The 18,833-nt window shown below is 32.9% G+C and overlaps 1 protein-coding gene across 5 annotated transcripts in view; it reads right to left on the bottom strand.

Moving 5' to 3' along the window:
- The window catches only part of LOC127062264 (inactive dipeptidyl peptidase 10), a 90,582-nt gene that overhangs the window by 14,119 nt on the left and 57,630 nt on the right, over positions 1-18,833 (bottom strand). For 3 of the 5 annotated variants that reach the window (XM_050990150.1, XM_050990149.1, XM_050990151.1), the window contains one exon: positions 11,059-11,330. In XM_050990150.1, coding sequence (XP_050846107.1) covers positions 11,059-11,160 — 102 coding nt within the window. In that variant the 5' untranslated portion in view covers positions 11,161-11,330. Of the gene's footprint in view, positions 1-6,027; positions 6,684-11,058; positions 11,331-18,833 lie in introns of those variants that run through there. The other 2 variants (XM_050990152.1, XM_050990153.1) reach the window with 2 other exon arrangements.

Below are 18,833 nucleotides of genomic sequence, written 5' to 3'. Positions count from 1 at the left end.
TATACATATGTAGGTATAACTAAATGCCGAGCAGACAGTCGAGGGTTTGCGCTATTTCGTGTGTCGAGAAAGTAACGATGGCTCCCGTGTAAGAAAGGGATTCATTGTTTAACTTGGCTGCATGCCAGTGTCCAAACTAATTTTTTCGCTCTCCATTCGTTTTGTTCTCACCCCAGACTTATCTTCCTATTACGAAAGTTGGATATATATATATAACTTAAATTCGAATTTTTTCCTTTGAATTCTTTTTTCAAATTTCCGTTTTCACCGACGGAAGAAATCTTTCTTTTCCTTTTTTTCTCTTATATATATATAAAGGGTGTAAACATTTCTATACGTCTAAATAACTATAACGATAACAATTCCAAGTGACATTCAAATTATTCTTGTCCAATGAATAATTGAATTTAAAAATCCGATCATGCAGCATGCCACAATTCGAAGATAAAACATCTAAAGTGTTTCGCACGTATCCCTAAACTTGCACTATCCAAACTACACCAAGTTTTTATTTACGTATTTCAAATTTGTTGTGTATACGATCCAATTCGCAATATATTAAACGCTTTAAGAAATTTTACGCAAGAAATATCATAAGTTATAATATGTTAAGTTTGTTTATTTATTATTTCAAGAAGTTATTAGAAAAAATCAATATTTTTGTCAGAATCGAAACTGTTATATAACAGGCGCACAATTAACTAATCAATAAGTACCACGATAACCGAATAGATCTGAGTAGATGGAACAGCGTCTGTCGACTTCAGACGACAAAGGAGCATGATTGTAGTTGGTAGATAGATAAGTTGATTCTTGTTTACGTAGTAACATGTATCTCGTATAAAACAAAATCGAGTAAAAATTTTGACCAATCGATATCGATATATTTATTATTCGTACATTATCGAAACGTTCATTCAATTTATTTATTTATATATTTGGTTTCTATCGTTACTTCATTCATAAAATAGTTACAACGTAATATATTCGAAATTTAGATATTTCTTTTTATGTTTATTCATTAATTTTAGAAGAACCAATCAAATTAAAACTCATAACACTAACAACTTTTTATTATATTATATTTCCATGGTAGAAGCAATCCCGATAAAACTTTACATAACGAATAGACGAGTAGCTCGAAGTTGATGAAAGAAGTTCGAAACGTCGACGTGTAAGTTATTTTCTAATAAGTTTTTCTTATACGTTACAAAAGCATTCTTCTAATAACCAAAAAGCTTCGGCTCATCAACGACAGAGGATTAAGACACATTCGTTTCTTTGTCACTTTTTACAAAAATGACATTTTTCTTGCAGATTTTAACAATACTTTTTTTTTTTTAATTGTGCCATTATTCGATCGCGATATATTATAATTTTTCGAATTTGCAAGGAGATCGTAAGAAATTTTCTATATTTATGTTTTATTATTCGACAATGAATAACGGAGCTAGGCATATAACATTTCGATTTTATTGTACAATCTATAGGATTGTTCTCTCGCGTAGGGGTCAAGCCGGATAACATGTTTCCAGTATGTAATACATAATGCCCGAACTGGATTTTGGAGTACGTGCGATACATAGACCGTACGGTGCGTTACGTGGGTGATACCTGTTCGAGAATATCCGATTCAACGAACGCGTACGCATCGGCATGAAAATCCTACTAGATTAGATACGTGACTTCATCTATTTAATCTCCCTTGGAAATCGGAATTTTACGCATTTGCGTAAAAACTTTTTATCGAAATTTTCGTTTATTAATCCGATTCCGTCATCGTCAATACTAAAATTTTCATTTCTATTCTGTAATAATTTCTTCCCTTAATTCGATCTTCAAATAGTTAAAGATAGTTAAAGATAGTTAATTTTCTGCAAATACTTCGTTTAATTGGTTAAATCTAAATAGTTAAATATTTAATAGTTTAATGGTTATCTTTAAATACTAATTATTTTAAATGAAAGCATGTGAATATTAATTTGCAATTAAAACGAAAAAAGACAACTATATGAAGAATAATAATAAAAGATCATGTAGAATACTTAATTAACTTCTCCACAACAGTTTAACGATTGACCTGATTAATTAAAACTTTTCGCCATAGTAAAATTTTGATAGAAGTAAAGATATTATAGATATAACGTTTACAGATGCGTCAAAGGGAAATTAAATTACTTATAAAATTAATGACCCCGATAATGATCATCGATAATGTTCTCTCAATTCGTTAATTAAAGATTTCCTGTTTTCTCTATCAATTTCCTTTGTTTTTACAAAACGCCATAAGCTAAATTAGATATTTTTTCATCATAAATCAACTGATTGATTCCTGCGAACTCGTTCGCCTTCCAAAAATATTATTACCCGTTGATTGATAATGAAAAAAATGATTAATCGACCCAGTATCTTAAGAACTTGGTGAATTTATTTCGATCGTGATTGAAGATGCTGGATAATGAGCATGTCTCGTAGAAATTAATAAACGATCGACTTCAAGCATCGATTGGCTGGCATCAGGTGCATGATAATCGTTTTCGAACGACTTGTTTATCGTGATAAATAATCGTCTATCTTCTTTCTTCTTTTCTTCCCCTTACCCACATTCTCTCTCTTTCTCTCTCACTCTCTTATATCCTGACCGATCGATCGTAACTATCTTTTTCTTTCATTTTTCTATTCTCTAATTTTGAACTCTAAGCAGGAGAATATACGTATTGGACATCTTTTCTCTGTAAGATGTAAACGCGTGCATGTAAAAGAAAGAAAGAAAAAAGTGAAAGAAAATAGAGAAAGAGAGATGGTGGATATAGAGTTTCCAGTATGGTGGTACTACACCGAGAGAGGAAATATCTGCCTCGGTGGCATCGAGACGCGACATAACAGCTTTTAGGTATTCCATTGTGGCGCCTCGTAAATGCCGGAACGAGAGGCAGTCATAGGGAAAAAGAGTGAAAGGAATGCGACAATGCGTTTCAGACGATCCATTTAGGTTTGTACGGATAAAATCGATGGCTGCTATTTTTAATCCGGCCGTACCGTGGTTGCTACTCGTATCCACCCCAAAGCCCCTCCCCTCTCTTTTCTTTAGTTCTTTTATCATATATATATGTGTGTGTTTTTTTGAAGGATTAAGAAATAACTTGCGACGAATAATAAGAGAATTTACGTGGAAATATCGATTATTTGTGAAAGTAGAATTCAAACTAACACTGTGGATCTATAGCTATATTTTTTCTATTTTTTATTTGTTTTCGTTTTTCTTTCTTTCTTGTTTCTTTGTTTTTTTTTGTTTTTTTTTTAAGACAGTTCCGCTATCCTTCCACATGAATATCAATTGTAAAGATTGTTAGAAAATTTACTCGTAGTTAATTATTCCATAGATGATAAGCGTACTCGATTTATATTTTTCTTCGTTTTAGAGCAACGTTGATATACAGAAAGTTTATTTTAACGATTACTTTTATTTTATATAGATATACAACGATTATTTTTATTTAATATAGATATAAAAAATAACTCTTTCTGTTATTTTCATTCCGACAATAAAGAACTTCGATATTATTCTATGTACGAAGCAAATTAAATCCTGATATAAAAAGAAAAAAAAATATATATATATTTTTTTTTCTTCGACGATTGTAAATACTTAATAATGAAATATAAGTTCGTCAAAAGGTTTATTCGGAAATTATTCGAATTTTTCCAAAATGGGACATACTTCGATGTAAGTATGAAACAACGTGCTTCGTTGAGTATAGAGCATTTCGACGACCGGCATTAAACGACGTCACGAAACTATTTTTGGTGGAAGCGTAACATTAAATCGTACGTGAGATCCCACAAGTAGTCGGTAGGGTGTTACTACCGCAAAATGCAGAGTACATCGAAAACGTTTACTGTACTATTAACGTCTCTATACGGATAATACGCTTATCCGTAAGAGCGATACCTTCTATAATTTAGAATAGAATGGAAAATCGACGATATAGAAGCGTTTGTTTTCACTGTCTCTCTTCAATCGAAACACATCTCTGAATCATCCTTGACCATTACGGATTACCCTTGTGAACCAACTCGCTCTCTCTCTATCTCTCTCTTTATCTCTCCCTGTCTCTCTCTCTCTCTCCATCTCTCTCTCATAGTTGGAATTCGCCATTGTCAGAGTTTCTCCAATATTTGCAATGAGATCGTTGTATGGAGCAGCTGCACGAGATTATCACTGCGTATTAGGGCGCACGAAATTAGAATGCTCAATATATTATGTGAATTCCTTCGATAGAATTTCGTTTATCGTTAATAGAAAGCTTTGATCTTCTTTGTCTCTCTCCAGTATGTGCCTCTTAAATGTAAAGACATGAAATATATCGAACGTGATTTCCTTGCGGAAATGCGTCTGTGCCAAGTGCAACGAAATCAGGTCTCTCTCTCTCTCTCTCTTTTCCTCTTTCTCGTTCGTTTCGCTTAATAGAAGGGTTCTATTTTTAATATACGACGCAATGCTTTAGTTCAGAAAAGCGTTGTACCGATAATTCTACATGGCACAGTTTTTCGTTCACACTTTTTTTTTTCGTCCACGGTGTCGAATTCGAAACTCATTTTTTTTCCTTATTTTCATCTTTTTTTCACTTGTCCTCTTTTCTTTTCCTCTTTTTTCTCTTTTTCTCTTCTTCGCAAGACCCCCAACGAAAAAGTGACGTTAATCTAACGAGCACGAAATCCGAAAGAAGAGGTAGAATAGAGCAAGATGATAAGCTCGAGCCAAAGAACCGAGGGTCCACCTTTATTTTTCCTTTCTTTTGAATTCAACCGTGAGAAAGAAAAGAATAGAAGTCCTGGAAAAGCTTTGTGTGATAACACAACGTTTATTGGCTCAATAAACATCGGCCGAGTCAAGAAATATCGATTTATCGTCTCGTTTGGCAAGTTTACAAAAAATTACTAAGCTTTCGTCACTTGTAAAAATAATTTCAAGTTGATATATTTCTTATTTACTTTTTTGTTTACGATAAAGATGAATTACGATGTTAAATTTACGATTCCACATGAATCATAATCAAAAAATAGCGGAGTTTATGTTCCAGTCTGTTACGTTATGTTTTCGAAAAGCTTCATCATTGTCCGATAAATTATTATTATAATAATCCCTGGACTTTTTCATCGCTCGTATCAAAATTATTTTGATACACACTTCGTTCTATTTTGTTTATATGATAAAAAGGATTTTGTTAAGGATCCAAAAAAAAAACTATCGATTTGTTCGAGAAGACAAATAAACACATGGAAACCGAGTGGGGGTTCCAGGTCGTCATCGATCGATTTAATTACTCGTACACGTGTCACGCTATAATTTTCAACGAACGGTAAAATCGATTGTGTGTGACGTCTTTGCGACATACAACGAGTCGGAGCACCCTTATGTAATTTACATACTTTCTCTCCCTCGCTTTCTGTCTGTCTATCTGTCTCCCTTTCCTTCTCTGTCTCTCTGTTTGTCTCTCTCTCTCTCTCTCTCTCTCTCTCTCTCTCTCTCTCTCTCTCTCTCTCAATATATATATATATATCTCCCTCCCTCCTTTCTTTCCCTCTCTCTCTCTCTCTCTCTATCTCTGTTTCTGAAAGTTCTACCCTTCAATGCGAATTCACACAGCCTATAAAATCGAGTTAAAATTTACGATTAAGGTATTTTTTCTTCTTAAATTAGTTAGGATAGTTAAGCTCTTAATACTATTCCGCTCGATAAACGTTCATCGATCGTTTCTAAAATGCGAAAGCCCACTCTCATTGATACGAAGATTATGCGAATCGTGTGCAATTATGTCTGTCCGTATATCTCTATCCCTCTTTCATCGAAGATCCCTAGTAATCGTAAAAGGTAGGAGATCGGTAAGGAAGATCGAAAGACGATCTCTAGTTCAATTCAAACCCGAGGAATGGGATTTCGAAAAGTTTAAACGTTCTAAAGCGACTTTATTACTTTCCTCTATCGATCTATCTATCGAGAAACTCAGAGAATCGAAAACTTACCTCTGACATCTTTCAGATATATCCCGTTGAGAATAAAATCTTCGGATGTTGGATGCTAATGTCAAAGCCACTGCCTTTTCTCGCCCATCCTTTTTTTCCCTCTCTCTTTCTTTTTCTTTTCTCTTTTTTTCTCTCCTTACTTCCTCTTTCCCTTTTTCTCTTTCTCCTTTTCTTCCTTTCTCCTTTTCTCTCCTTACTTCCTATTTTTATCTCACTCAAAATTCGAATTTATTTAAACGAACAATAGAAAGCCTAGAGCGAAAGTCGAGCCCGTTCACCATCGATTCACCAAACGTATGCACAATCGAAAGCTCGGATTCATAATGCGCGACTTAGCGAAGTTACTGGGTTTGTGGGAGTGAACGAGTGAGCGAGTAAAAGAAAGAAACTTTTCGTTGGCAGGTAGGAGCGTTCTCTAGGCCAGACAATGCCAGACTAACGGGTATCACCTCGGTTCATCGAGGAGGAGATCTACAGAGTGAAAATACCCCTTCCTCTTTTTCTTTCTCATACTATCTTCTTCTCACTAAGCTGCTGTTGCTACTGCTCTTGTTAGATAGAAAGAGAGAGAGAGAAGGAAAATCAAAGGGGTTGAATAGTCTAACTTCTCTCTCTCTTTCTCTCTCTCTCTCTCTCTCGCTTTCGCTCTCTCTCTCTCTCTCTCTCTCTCTCTCTCTCTCTCTCTCTTTCTAGTGCTGTTTCTCTCTTGCTCTCTCTAGTGCGCTCACTCCTTCTCACTGTCTTTCTTTCTTCCTCTCTCTCTTTCTCTCTCTCTCTCTCTCTCTCTCTCTTGCTCATATACGTATCCCTTTTGCGACATATAACCCCTTCGAAATGTCACGGGATCGTTCGTGCAAAAGGGCCGATAATCGAGCTCAGAAAGCTTCATCGATGGCTCGTCAACTGCTTATAGCTACCAGAGTATATACTTAAAGTGGATCAACCAAGTTCCATACCTCTCCATTTGTGGAAGGAATTCTTTTTTCTTCTTTCCTTTCCTTTCCTTTTCTTGTCTTTTCTTTATGTATATAGCTGGATATATTTCTCGAAAAATGAAGAAAATCGATTTTCTTCACGCTGATGGATCGCGTGAGTGATAAATAAAATTTATTGTCTGACATTAAAGTTGGTTTTTTTTATGAACGATATGATGTCCATTTACTAGAATATTTGTCTATAAAAAAAATGTATTACATATATATATATGCATGTATATATGTGTGTATATATATATATATATATATATATATATATATATATATGTATGTATGTATGTATACATACGTATTTCTTTTTTCTCTCTTAGAAGGAAGACGGCTAGTACTTTTTAACGTTCTTCCATCGATTTTATCGACCGAATAGAAAAAAAGTGGAATAATCATATATACGTTATCTAGGGCACATTTATCATTGAAATAGACGAATCCTGTTGATGGTGAGAAACGATGATAATCGGGTAGCGTCAGACTTGTTCAAAGGTAACTCCTGTCAAAACGAACACTCATTAATATTTAAATCGAGTCGACTCATCAATGCGATGAGTCGGGAAATCAGTTCGTTGAGAGTTGTACAGGTAATACGCAAAGACTGGTGGACGGTGATACAATGGTTTGTTGAAGTCCGTTGTCAGTTTGGTCGTGGTGGTTTCCTCGAACGTGTAAGGGTTTTCCATCGCTTGCTCACGAAAGTCAAAGGGGTGATACATATACGATCTCTCTCTCTCTCCGTCTCTGTCTCCCTTTCACTCACTCGATATATCCTGCTGCTTCTCCTACTACAGGAATTCTAACACTCATCGCGTCAGGCAAGGCCGATAATCAAGTTACTTTACGCTAGTGTATGTGATCCAGGAGAACAAGAGTTTCTCGCCATTTCAACGAAGAAGTTTTCATCGTCCCACACTACCATATTTCTCTCTCTCTCTCTCTCTCTCTCTCTCTCTCTCTCTCTCTCTATGTTCCTCTGTAAATTGTTTTACCGTGTCTTATGTTGACGAGTGTAGTAATAGATCTATCTCAATTTCCTCGTTTCACTGATCCTTTGTTAAGGAAAAGCCGAATGTTTCCAACCAGAAACAACGCGTTGCTTTTATGTACATCTTCCACTCATAATTAAATGGATGAAATTAATGGAGGGCTAAACGTAATTATCTTCGTATGCAGGACGCGTTAGAACGAAACGAGATATTCTGCTTGAGTGGACGCAAGGTAATCAAAGACGAGAAAGGTCTTGGTAAATTCCGATCGTGGGAGATTTCTCTCTCTGTCTCTCTCTCTCTCTTTCTCTTCCCTTCCTCTTTCTCTCTTTATCTCTCTCTTTCATTTTCTTTCCCATCAGTCGATTATTCGGGTGAACACTGAATCGGTTTATGCAAAGCAGCGTACTTGGTATAAGCACTGGCTCTGGACGGTTTCGTCCTTCGAAACTCTGCAGGATACAACTCGAGCTGTCAAGCCGCATAGGGACCTTAACAGTGAGATCGTGACAGCGCATTTAGTCTCGGCACTATCGGTTATCTGCACGAAAGCTTTCCTTCAGAGCGAATTCTCAAGAGGGCAAAGAGGAGAATTTCTGTAAGAGGCGAGGACAGAAAGAAAGAAAGAGATGAAGAGAAAGGCTAAAGAGGAAGGGAAAAGCTTCGTGCATAATGAATTGTACTCCCTCGACGATCGTTTGTGTTTGTATATATATATACATATATATTTGTATATAATATATATACATGTATGTATATCTGCATGTATATGCGCATACACACATATAAGTATCTATACAATATCGATATAATTAGCACGATTTATCTATCCCTTCCATACCTCTTCATTTATCAATCTCAGAGCTTTCTATTCAATGCGAAAGGATATCGCATTGATTCCCTTTTGTTGCCTACCTATCAATGTTTTGATAAAACGATATTTTCCTTTGACTATTTAGAATTCTCATTTACGAAAAGGAAAAATCGTAATTTAAGTGACTTTATGTCAATTAATTTATTATAAGTAATTGTATATTTTAGGATCATCTATTCGAGCGATCCGTTTTTCGAAATTGATCGTAATCGTCATATGGAGGAATCCAATTAAACCGCACGTCGTAAATGTATATTTTTTTTTGTTTTTTCGGAAACGGTATACTTTGTTTGTAATATATTATTACAGGAGCGTTAAACTCCTGCTGCGCGAAGATATGTGATGAAGAGCACCTAAGATCGCATGAACATATTAAAGCCATGAGAATCCAGGAGAGACGTAAGTCACGTATATTAATGTTCCAAGAAAAGTTCAGAGTGTTTGTCGGCTCTTGTATAATCAACGTATTAAATCTTTCCCAACGGATGATTTTACGAAAAATATTCATTCTGTTTATCGAGAATAATGAATATAATTTACATATTTATCCGTAGTCCACGAAGATTATTAATTACACATTTGGTCTCTATCGCATGAGATGAGAAATTTTATATAATCGAAACTTTGATCGAGCATAATGAATATTCTTGTCTTATTAATTATACGATTAATAGGGACAATTACAGCAGCTTTTATAGTTCACAGAAACGTAATTTGTCCCTGTTAAACGCTATTATTATACGAACGTTAAGTGTTCCAGTTACGTTCACTCTTCTCGCTTATTTAATCCTTTGAATAGTATGTCGGCTTGATGTTCTACGAACGTCTATGTACCTTTTGAATTTTGCTCCAAGATAACATTACCGTAAATTTACATCTGTTATTATAGTTTTTGTGGTAGTTTTTTTTGGTGGTAACTTTTTGTTCATTTGTTTGTTGCACAAAAGAATATCTTTTTCAGCTCTATAACTTCTGAAAATTAATTAGATAGTAATTTACTACGAAGACCCTCTACTTGAAGAATTTTAAAAAAAGTTGTTTATTATTTTTTCTTTTCATTTTTTTTCTTTCTTTTTTTCAATGACAAAAGTATTGTATTACTGCACAAAACTTGTAACCTTTCATTACAGCTTACTATTATGGATTAACTGTGGTTAATGCGTGGATTTAACAAAAATGATTTAAATTCTTCAAATATCTATTTCTTGCTTAAACAAATTTCATTTAAACATTGTTCTTGTATGGTTAAATACCATTAAATTAAAAGAATAATATAGAATAATATCGTAGGAATATATAAAATACTGGAACGAATAATTTTAGCGGTACTTCGTCGAGACAATGAAAGTATCTCGTAAAGCTAAAAGGCCCATCCCTTAAATAGAATCAAGGTTACGTAATAAAATATCAAGAGCACAAACGCGTGCATAGCCCAAACACACAATATCTATAAACCAACGATCTTTGATTACATTACGTCTCTCGATTGTATTTAACGTTACGAGAAATTCCTGCTTTTACAAGCATAGAAAGGTAATTAACTAGGATGTAAACGTTACAACGTTATACGGCTTTTAACAGTTAACCGGCTTTGTTGATCGTTTGTCGATAAATTAAAAGGTGTTGAATAATTTCGACGGACATCGAGCAACGATTAAAACTATGCTAACACAGTAGAATTTTTTAACCTTTCTGTTTGTGATACGGAATTATGTTTACTCGTGCTTCATGATGCAACATCAAAGAATAAGTATATAGGTAAGTACATCTTTTCAACATGCATATCTGGTAATTTCTGAGAAGACCTAACAACCTTTAACGTCATTACATTCGTAATATTTCAAGACGACAAGTTAAGTGTAGTGTTCGATATATATATATATATATATATATATATATATATATATACACGCACATATATATATATATTGCACTATGAAAGATCGTAACCGATTGTGTAATCACGTAAGTTTTAAAGTAGGGTAAGACATGTATCGAAGTAAAGACGATCACTGGCATGCTTTTCTAAGACCTGATATACACATATATGTATACTATCTATGTACACATATACATATACTCGTATGCAGGCATCACTTTTCTAAATTCCGGCCTCGAGAATTTTCATTTGTAGAGGGACGAACGAAGGGATACCACTCGGCGGACTGCTGGAGCGATTTACCTCTTTTACCTGAGCTGACTTCGATCGGGGATCAGCGACCTGGACGGTCTCGTCGGGAGGCAGCCGCCAGGAGTTCCTCTCGATGTTGACGCTGGCGTTCATAGCGCTCTCCTCCTCCACTCCTCGTTTTCTTCTTCTCCTTCTTCTTTTTTTGCTTCCTCAGCCACTTCCTCCTTCCAGTCCAATCTCTTCCCCGACGAGGTCCCCAGGGTAACCACCCCCGGGCCACTCCTGGGGCCGAGAGTCTACCACGACAATCCACAGCTTCTCACCTATGTAAGAATATAAAAAAAAATTTCCTGTCAATAATCTGTCAATAACCTTTCTTTTTTCTTTTTCTTTTTCCTTTTTTTTTTTTTTCAAGAAATATTCTATACTTTCGCGAGATCGATCATAAGTGGAGAATTTTCTTCATTCGACTCGTTTATCTCGAATTTATTCCCTGTTTTTAATAGCTTTTTTGTTTTTTATTCGTTTATTTATTTATTTATTTATTTATTTATTTATTTATTAGTTTTTTATTTTGAAAGATTTCGTCTGGAGTATTACGTTTAAAATATCCTAGAATATTACTATATAATTATATATGTATATATATTGTAATAAATATTGTGAATAGTATTTATATTCAAGCTAATCTTTTATTCATGTTGTGACAAAAATCATTGTTAATAAGAAGTATAAAATATTTTTATAATCGTATAGAAAGATATAACCGAATCTGAGCATTGAAGAGCGAAAGTATGATTAATTAATTAACGTTTTAATAGTTTGTGTTTAAAGTCCAATTGAGTGATTGAACGTGTTCAGTTTTCCAATTATAATTGGAATAGTATTCTAGAATTTGGTGAAAGAGTACAAGGGCCTAGTTTCGACTATACGGACGGCAGATTTCCAAAAAGGAAGACGATACGAAGTATGGAAGGAAAGTTGAAGGATAACAATGAACGAGCGAAACTTCATTGGAGTCGGCCTCTAAATTAAATACGAGTATTCAAAAGTAATAGCAAATTAAAATCATGAACGAATCTCATTTCTATAGTTTCAGTTCCTTCGTATTTCTTTATTCTCCTTTATCAAACAATTTTGAAGTTATTTCTTTTTCATCAATATTACGAAACAAATATTTATTCAATTTCATTCTGGTATTTTATTTTAACTCTATCGTTCTCGCAATTTATTCGAGTATGATTTCGAGTTAATGCAAATTATTGATGATTTTTTTTGCATAGTGTTTGGTTATATGATAAATTTTGAAGAAATGAGAATGTTAGACTTGCGTGAGAATAAAAATTTATTGCAGAGATTGTTTTTATTCGGTTTTTTTTTCATGCAAATGTATGAAGAAATTATTGCGAATTATAACGAAGGTGGTAAGCGCTCGAACAAGTGTAGCATCGATTTCGGATGGATTTATGAAACGTCCAAGGAGTATGAACGGATCGTACAAAAGACGCAAGATTTTCAATAAAAAGTAAATCCGATGGAAATCTTAGTTTCAATTTTTTAAAGTTTCTTTTTCTTGTTGTCGTCCTCGAGTCGTCCTCGTCATTGAACAAGTAGTTGCTATTTTCGCAAGAGCGAAAATGCTTATTGCTCTGCGTATAAAAGATTCTACCTTGAGCATAAGATCGATAGACTTTTACGAGTCGAACGTCGCACAACTGAACTTCTTTACATAATTATGTAAAAATCACTTCATACTATGTCCTAGTTCTGAGATTATTACTATTCGAAGCTACCAGTGTGACGTACGATATAGCACGTACATATGTGCGTTCCCATCTATTATTGACTTTGCGATATACTAACAATAAAAAAAATGAGATGATTATGCTAAAGTATAGATAATCCTTCGTTTAAGTTCTTTATTTTTTATCTGCAAATAAATAAAAAAAATACTATCAAAAAACGCAAATGAGATTTTTTTTTGAAATATTTTTTATATATAATTTAAAGATCGCCTTTAGTCTTACTTTCGTTTTATTCAATTTAAATCATATTTATTTAATTTAATTTATATTTAATGTGTGTGTGTGTATATGTATGTATGTATATATGTTCACTTTATAAGTAAAGTTTATATTAAAATTTTCTTTTTTCTTCATTTATATAATATTTCATTTCGCATTGAAAAGTTTTAGTGAGTATTTTTTAGTAATCAACTGTATTCTGTATTATTTTTTATTATTCGTATTTTAGTTAGTCAATGATAATGAAGGCTTTTTGCAAACAACAAGAAATTCGTCCAAAGACCCGAATGACTATTTATTTTTATATGAAAAAATAAGAATCAATATTTCACCGCGAAGTTTATTTGTACTAAAACCAAGTTTAAAGAAATTTATTTCTAAATTAAAACAGAAATCCAATCTCGCTATACAGAGATTAAATTCCTTAAACGTAATGAGGAATGGTTAGCCAGAGATTTCATATATCCAAGTACAATATTAGCACAAATCCCGCTTACAAGTCCAACAAATCCTATAGCAGAGCCAAAGTTATTTATTGTATCCTTTCTTAAATTTATTTGAAAAAAAAAATAAATTACAAAACGGTCTGAAAAACTAAATAAACAAACGAACTAAATAAATATGACATATGTTATGTCATATAGGTATTATTAGAAAGAGTTTATTTTTTAAGATCGTTTATTTCAAACTTCGCTCCAATATCTTTTATGATTCAGAAGATATATGGAAATGTTACTAAAATTATCGATCCGGCCCAGTGTCCGTTGTCGTGTACATTATATGAACAAATTTGCCAATATTTTTTGCAATTGTATCACTCTCCAGTATTTTTTTTTCTCTACGAGTATACGTACGTGCACTTGTGTGTATGAAAAAGAAAGAGAGAGAGAGAGAGAAAGAGATCAAATGTGACATTTTTGTACAATTTATATATAGCGATGCAACAATACAATGATAGGTAAAATATTTTGCAAAATTACTTTTCCCGGTATTTTGTAAACACATATATATATATATATATATATATATATATAACGTTCAAAGAGACTCAATAAAATTCTCCGAACGGATTGTATGTGTGTCCTTTACACATATTTCAACATGCCTTCGTACAGAAAAATTTATATTTTTTTATCTCAATGAATACTTTAACGCGTTCGTACAATTGACTGAAAAAAAAAGAATCAACCGTATGATCTTGATACAGTCGTTCGATCGATGATGAACATTTTTGATCTATGACTTTAAACAAACCCATTAGAATTTCTTCTCGATCAATATGAAAAATAAATGAAAGAATTATAAAAAGTAAACGATGTTATCGATGACTTGGAAAATCGAAAAGAAAATTTATTAGTGGATATATCGAAGATAAAGAAATGGATGGATAAGAGGTAGGACGTTATCCTCAACGACAACGACGGTGGTGGTACGTTCGCCTCGCTCGTGACGTCAAAGGGGCGCGTTACGTCAGCAGTGCGGTAGACCGTGTGGGAACAGTCACTGTGAGGGATATGGACTAGTGGAGAAAGAGGAGAACGAAAAGGAGTGGGGAATAATCGAAGGAATAGGGGAGGGAAAGAGGTTGTTGGTGCTAGGGGAGAGAATGGAGCGAGGGAGGATGGCTAGAGAACGATGGGAAGGGGTTGAGAGGCTGACGCAAAATAAGGTCGACTACCTTGGATTTCATTCATCGGCCACAGTCAGCCATGAACAGAACATCTACGTGGATTACTCCTTTGAGTTTGTTGAGTATCTATGAACGAAAACACAAAGAGGGATATATCTCATGGATCATTGTTAACCCGTTAGCTGTTTATGACGACTATACGATTGGATAAACAAACATTTGTTATGGTTGATACAATGCTTTTTTTTATTTTTCTTCCTCTTTTTATATCTTTCATTCCATTCGTATTCCTTTTATTTTGTATATCTACGGTATATTATATCGAAAATTTCGATGAGTTATTTCATTGGGAAAAAAAGAAAAAAAAGGAATTATTTGGGTGAATGATTATTTTGATAACCGATAGAACAATGTCAATTTTTGTGAAAGAGTAGGAAAGTCGAGTTAATGGCTGATGACAAAGTAGAATAATCGATGATTTTATTGACCTCGATTTCTCTCTCTCTCTCTCTCTCTCTCTACTTTGCCACGAAAAAAGATGAACGCTCTTTCGCTGGTAAAATCATTGAATGATGGATCGATGAAATTTATTTTATATTCTTTCTATGTATATTGAAAAATTTGAAAAGTTAAATTAAACAAGAAAAAAAAAGAAATATGTTGTTGATATAGCAGAATAAGCTTGTTTCGATCGGATTGTAAAAAAATCAATATATATACATATACATGTATGTACAATGTATATGATTTATAATAAATTCGTTCTTCCAACGTGTTTTAAATACATTTGATACGCGATTATATGTCCTTTCATTTTGTAATCATTTTAAGATCACGTTTAAATCAGACTTTCGCTGAAAGATAGATAGAACAGATTAGCTACGGGGTTGATTAACCCTTTTCAGCCAACCCTCTTTAATCTCTCGTTATTAATCTTTTGGATTGGTTTAAAGATTGTATCTAAAAATTTTTGTTTATATATCTATCCTTGATGTCACGCAATATTTCTAACAATTATTATTAAAAGTTTGTATAGACAATACCAAGAATGTTCGAGAGAGCATAAATTTTTCTGACACGAATGTATTATAATAATTAATATTATATGTATTATAATAATTAATAATAATAAAAAAGAAAAACACTTAATGAAAAACATCGTTAAATGAATATTAAAATAAAAGCACGCTAAGATAAAATCGTAATAAATCTACATTTATACGCTGTGTAACATAGAAATAAGTCATTGTTATTATCGAAACTCCAAATTATAATACTTATATAACTCCATCAAAGTTAGTTTTTCCATTTACATTAATTATACATTTTCTATAGAGAATATATGGTATCATGGATCTTCGTAGTTCTGAGATCGTTTTTTAATACTCTGTATATTTTCATATAAGCATGCACCTGCTTCAAATGGTGTTCTAAGCTTATTATCGACTTCTAGGTTGAACAAGGTGGTAAAGAAGAATGATACTTCTCAGGGAAACGACAGATAGCGCACCTTCGTTGAACGAGGATAAGAAGAGATGCGAAAGACATACAGAAATATATATATATATATATATATATATATATATATATATATCAAGAGTACCTCAAAAATCGATACAAGACGAGAACGCGTTTCTTGACGAATTCCTTCGTTCGTACTTGTATTCCCTCTTATCGAGCTTCCTCCTTTGTCTAAGCATCGAAATGGTACTCGAGGATGCTGAGCCTCGCTAAAATGTCGTGAAAAGTCTTTGATCCGTCAAATGAGTACCTCGTTAAAAGAGCGCTTACTGCTGTACCGTCCTTAATCTTATAGTTAAGAGATTGCTTCCTTTCGAATGTAAAAGTATCAATACCTTTCTTCTTACTATTTTTTTTTTATTTCACCTTCGTTTTATTATTTCGATTTTCAACAGAACGTTGTTTCGTTTCCAAACGTTCAACAAAATCTATTCAATCCCACTTTATTGACATTTTTTCCGATTTTTCCTTCGTACCTGATAGGTCCATCAATCGCAAGAAATAAAAATATTTGAGATATTACTTTTAATAATAGGTTTTGATTATAGAAAAAAGGGAAAAAAGTTGATGTTATTCTAACTAGTTAAATTTTTGCTTAGTTGTAATGTGTATACAGAAGAAACGTCTGATGTTTACATCAACAGAGATACCATGCTGCTCCAGAATAAATCGAGTGTAAATAAACGATATTGCGTATTCTATCGTTGACTAGAAAATACAAACAGGATAACCAGTCTTCGATCGTACTGATATTTGTATCGCGAGTACATAAAAATTCTTTCGTATATCCGTATTCGTATATTTGTAAGATTTTTGAATTATCAAACATAAAGATGATACATATTTTTTAAAAAAGGAGTCGTCCTAAACATCGAGAATATATATTTGAACGATATTTTCACATAAAACACGAAATAAGCACGCTCGATGTAGGTCGCATCGATGATTTCCATCGTTTTAAATAATCCTACACAATTTTTATTTAATATAATTTATTCCGCGTAAAATTTTCTAAATGCCCGTCGTTTTTAAGTCGAAAGTCAAATTGGAATTAAAATTACTCGTGAAATTTTGTAGCATTTAATTTGACTTTCGTTATAAATTTCAAATTAATCCATCCAACAATTTAGACATTATAATGGATATATTTATTTACAAGCACACGCATTTCGTTATGAAACGTTAAGAAAAATTGTTTGATATCTCAAATAATTTTGAATTGTTTGTAACACCTTTCGTTACACGTTGAGATTATAAGAAACTCTTTATGATCGTACTTAAACATTATTTCCCCTTTTACAGAAATTATTAAACAAAGGAGAAAATTATTAAAACAAAGAGGGGAATGTAAAATAAACTAGCACATTATCTCCTTTGTATTAATATTATACTAACACTATCCACTTTAAATACACACGCATAATTTTATGTTGAATCTACAGAATCTTATATATACAAGGTTGTAATTATGTGTTCTAATTATAATTAACATAGCATTCCGAATAATATATAAATACAGACGACATTTCATACAAGTTTAAAGAAAAGTTGAAGCTTTGTTGCAAAATTTTCTTTTCCTATTTATTTTCTTTTCAAACGCAAAACTAAAATTGAAAGCGAAATGATTATAAATAAAGAATTTATCGTCGAATTGTCCTATTTCGAATCGAATTATTTTTTTACTTTTATGTCTACTCTAGTTCGAGAATGTATGCAAGTATCTATATATCTGCGGTTGGAAGGTCCGCGCGTATTCATAATTGGATTCTCGCAGTATGAAACAACGAATGTCGATGGAGCGAACCTGAACGTTTTGAATGTGAACTCTCGATATTCAATGGGAAAAAAACGCACTAACGGGAGAAAATCTGATTGGTGGTTCGATCGATCATTCTCTTGGTGTTAATATTGTAACCAGTTCGACTATATTCAATGTCCGATTCGGCTGGGGGACTGCATCCTTTGACGCCAATGAAAAATCCAAAACTTTTTCGAGGAAAAATCCACAGTGGAGTATATAAAACAATTTTGAGGGACGCTTTTAAATTCGGCAGCTTCAAACTCTTAATACTTTTGTTATAAATAATTGTTTTTGTGTTAATATATTAATGACATATATTATATTACATCTATACATATAAATTATATTATAAAAAATTATATATATAAAGATACATATATTTTATTTTATATATATATATATATATATATCTATATATATAAGATAAAAGAATATCTCCGTGAGATCCGAAGCCTCCCGTAATCTTAATCCTACTGACTTTAAAATATGAACGCGCGGTCGTAGCTCGTGTATGTAAACAGAAACAATCTTTTCATTGATTTTGATTATTATTGAATGAATCTTCTTTTGTATTTCGACGAGTAAAGATCGAAGCAGTTTCTTTCCAAACGGTAAGCTTAAATAAATCATACTTTCTATTAGTTTAGAATTATTTAAATAATTTCATATGTGCATAGAATGTAACTAAATAATATTTAAACAATAGTAGATTTATTAAAACATTTCGTAGTTCGAAACACGCAAAATATAATTAAAGTAATATTTAAATACAGTTACAATGTGAATGCGGGGTCGTAGCTAGTGTACGTAAACGGAAACAAACTTTTCATTGACTTTGATTATTATTGAA

The sequence above is a fragment of the Vespula vulgaris genome, chromosome 3 (genome assembly GCF_905475345.1).
Source record: "Vespula vulgaris chromosome 3, iyVesVulg1.1, whole genome shotgun sequence".
Taxonomy (NCBI): Eukaryota; Metazoa; Arthropoda; class Insecta; order Hymenoptera; family Vespidae; genus Vespula; species Vespula vulgaris.
This window is presented reverse-complemented; position numbering and strand designations above follow the sequence as displayed.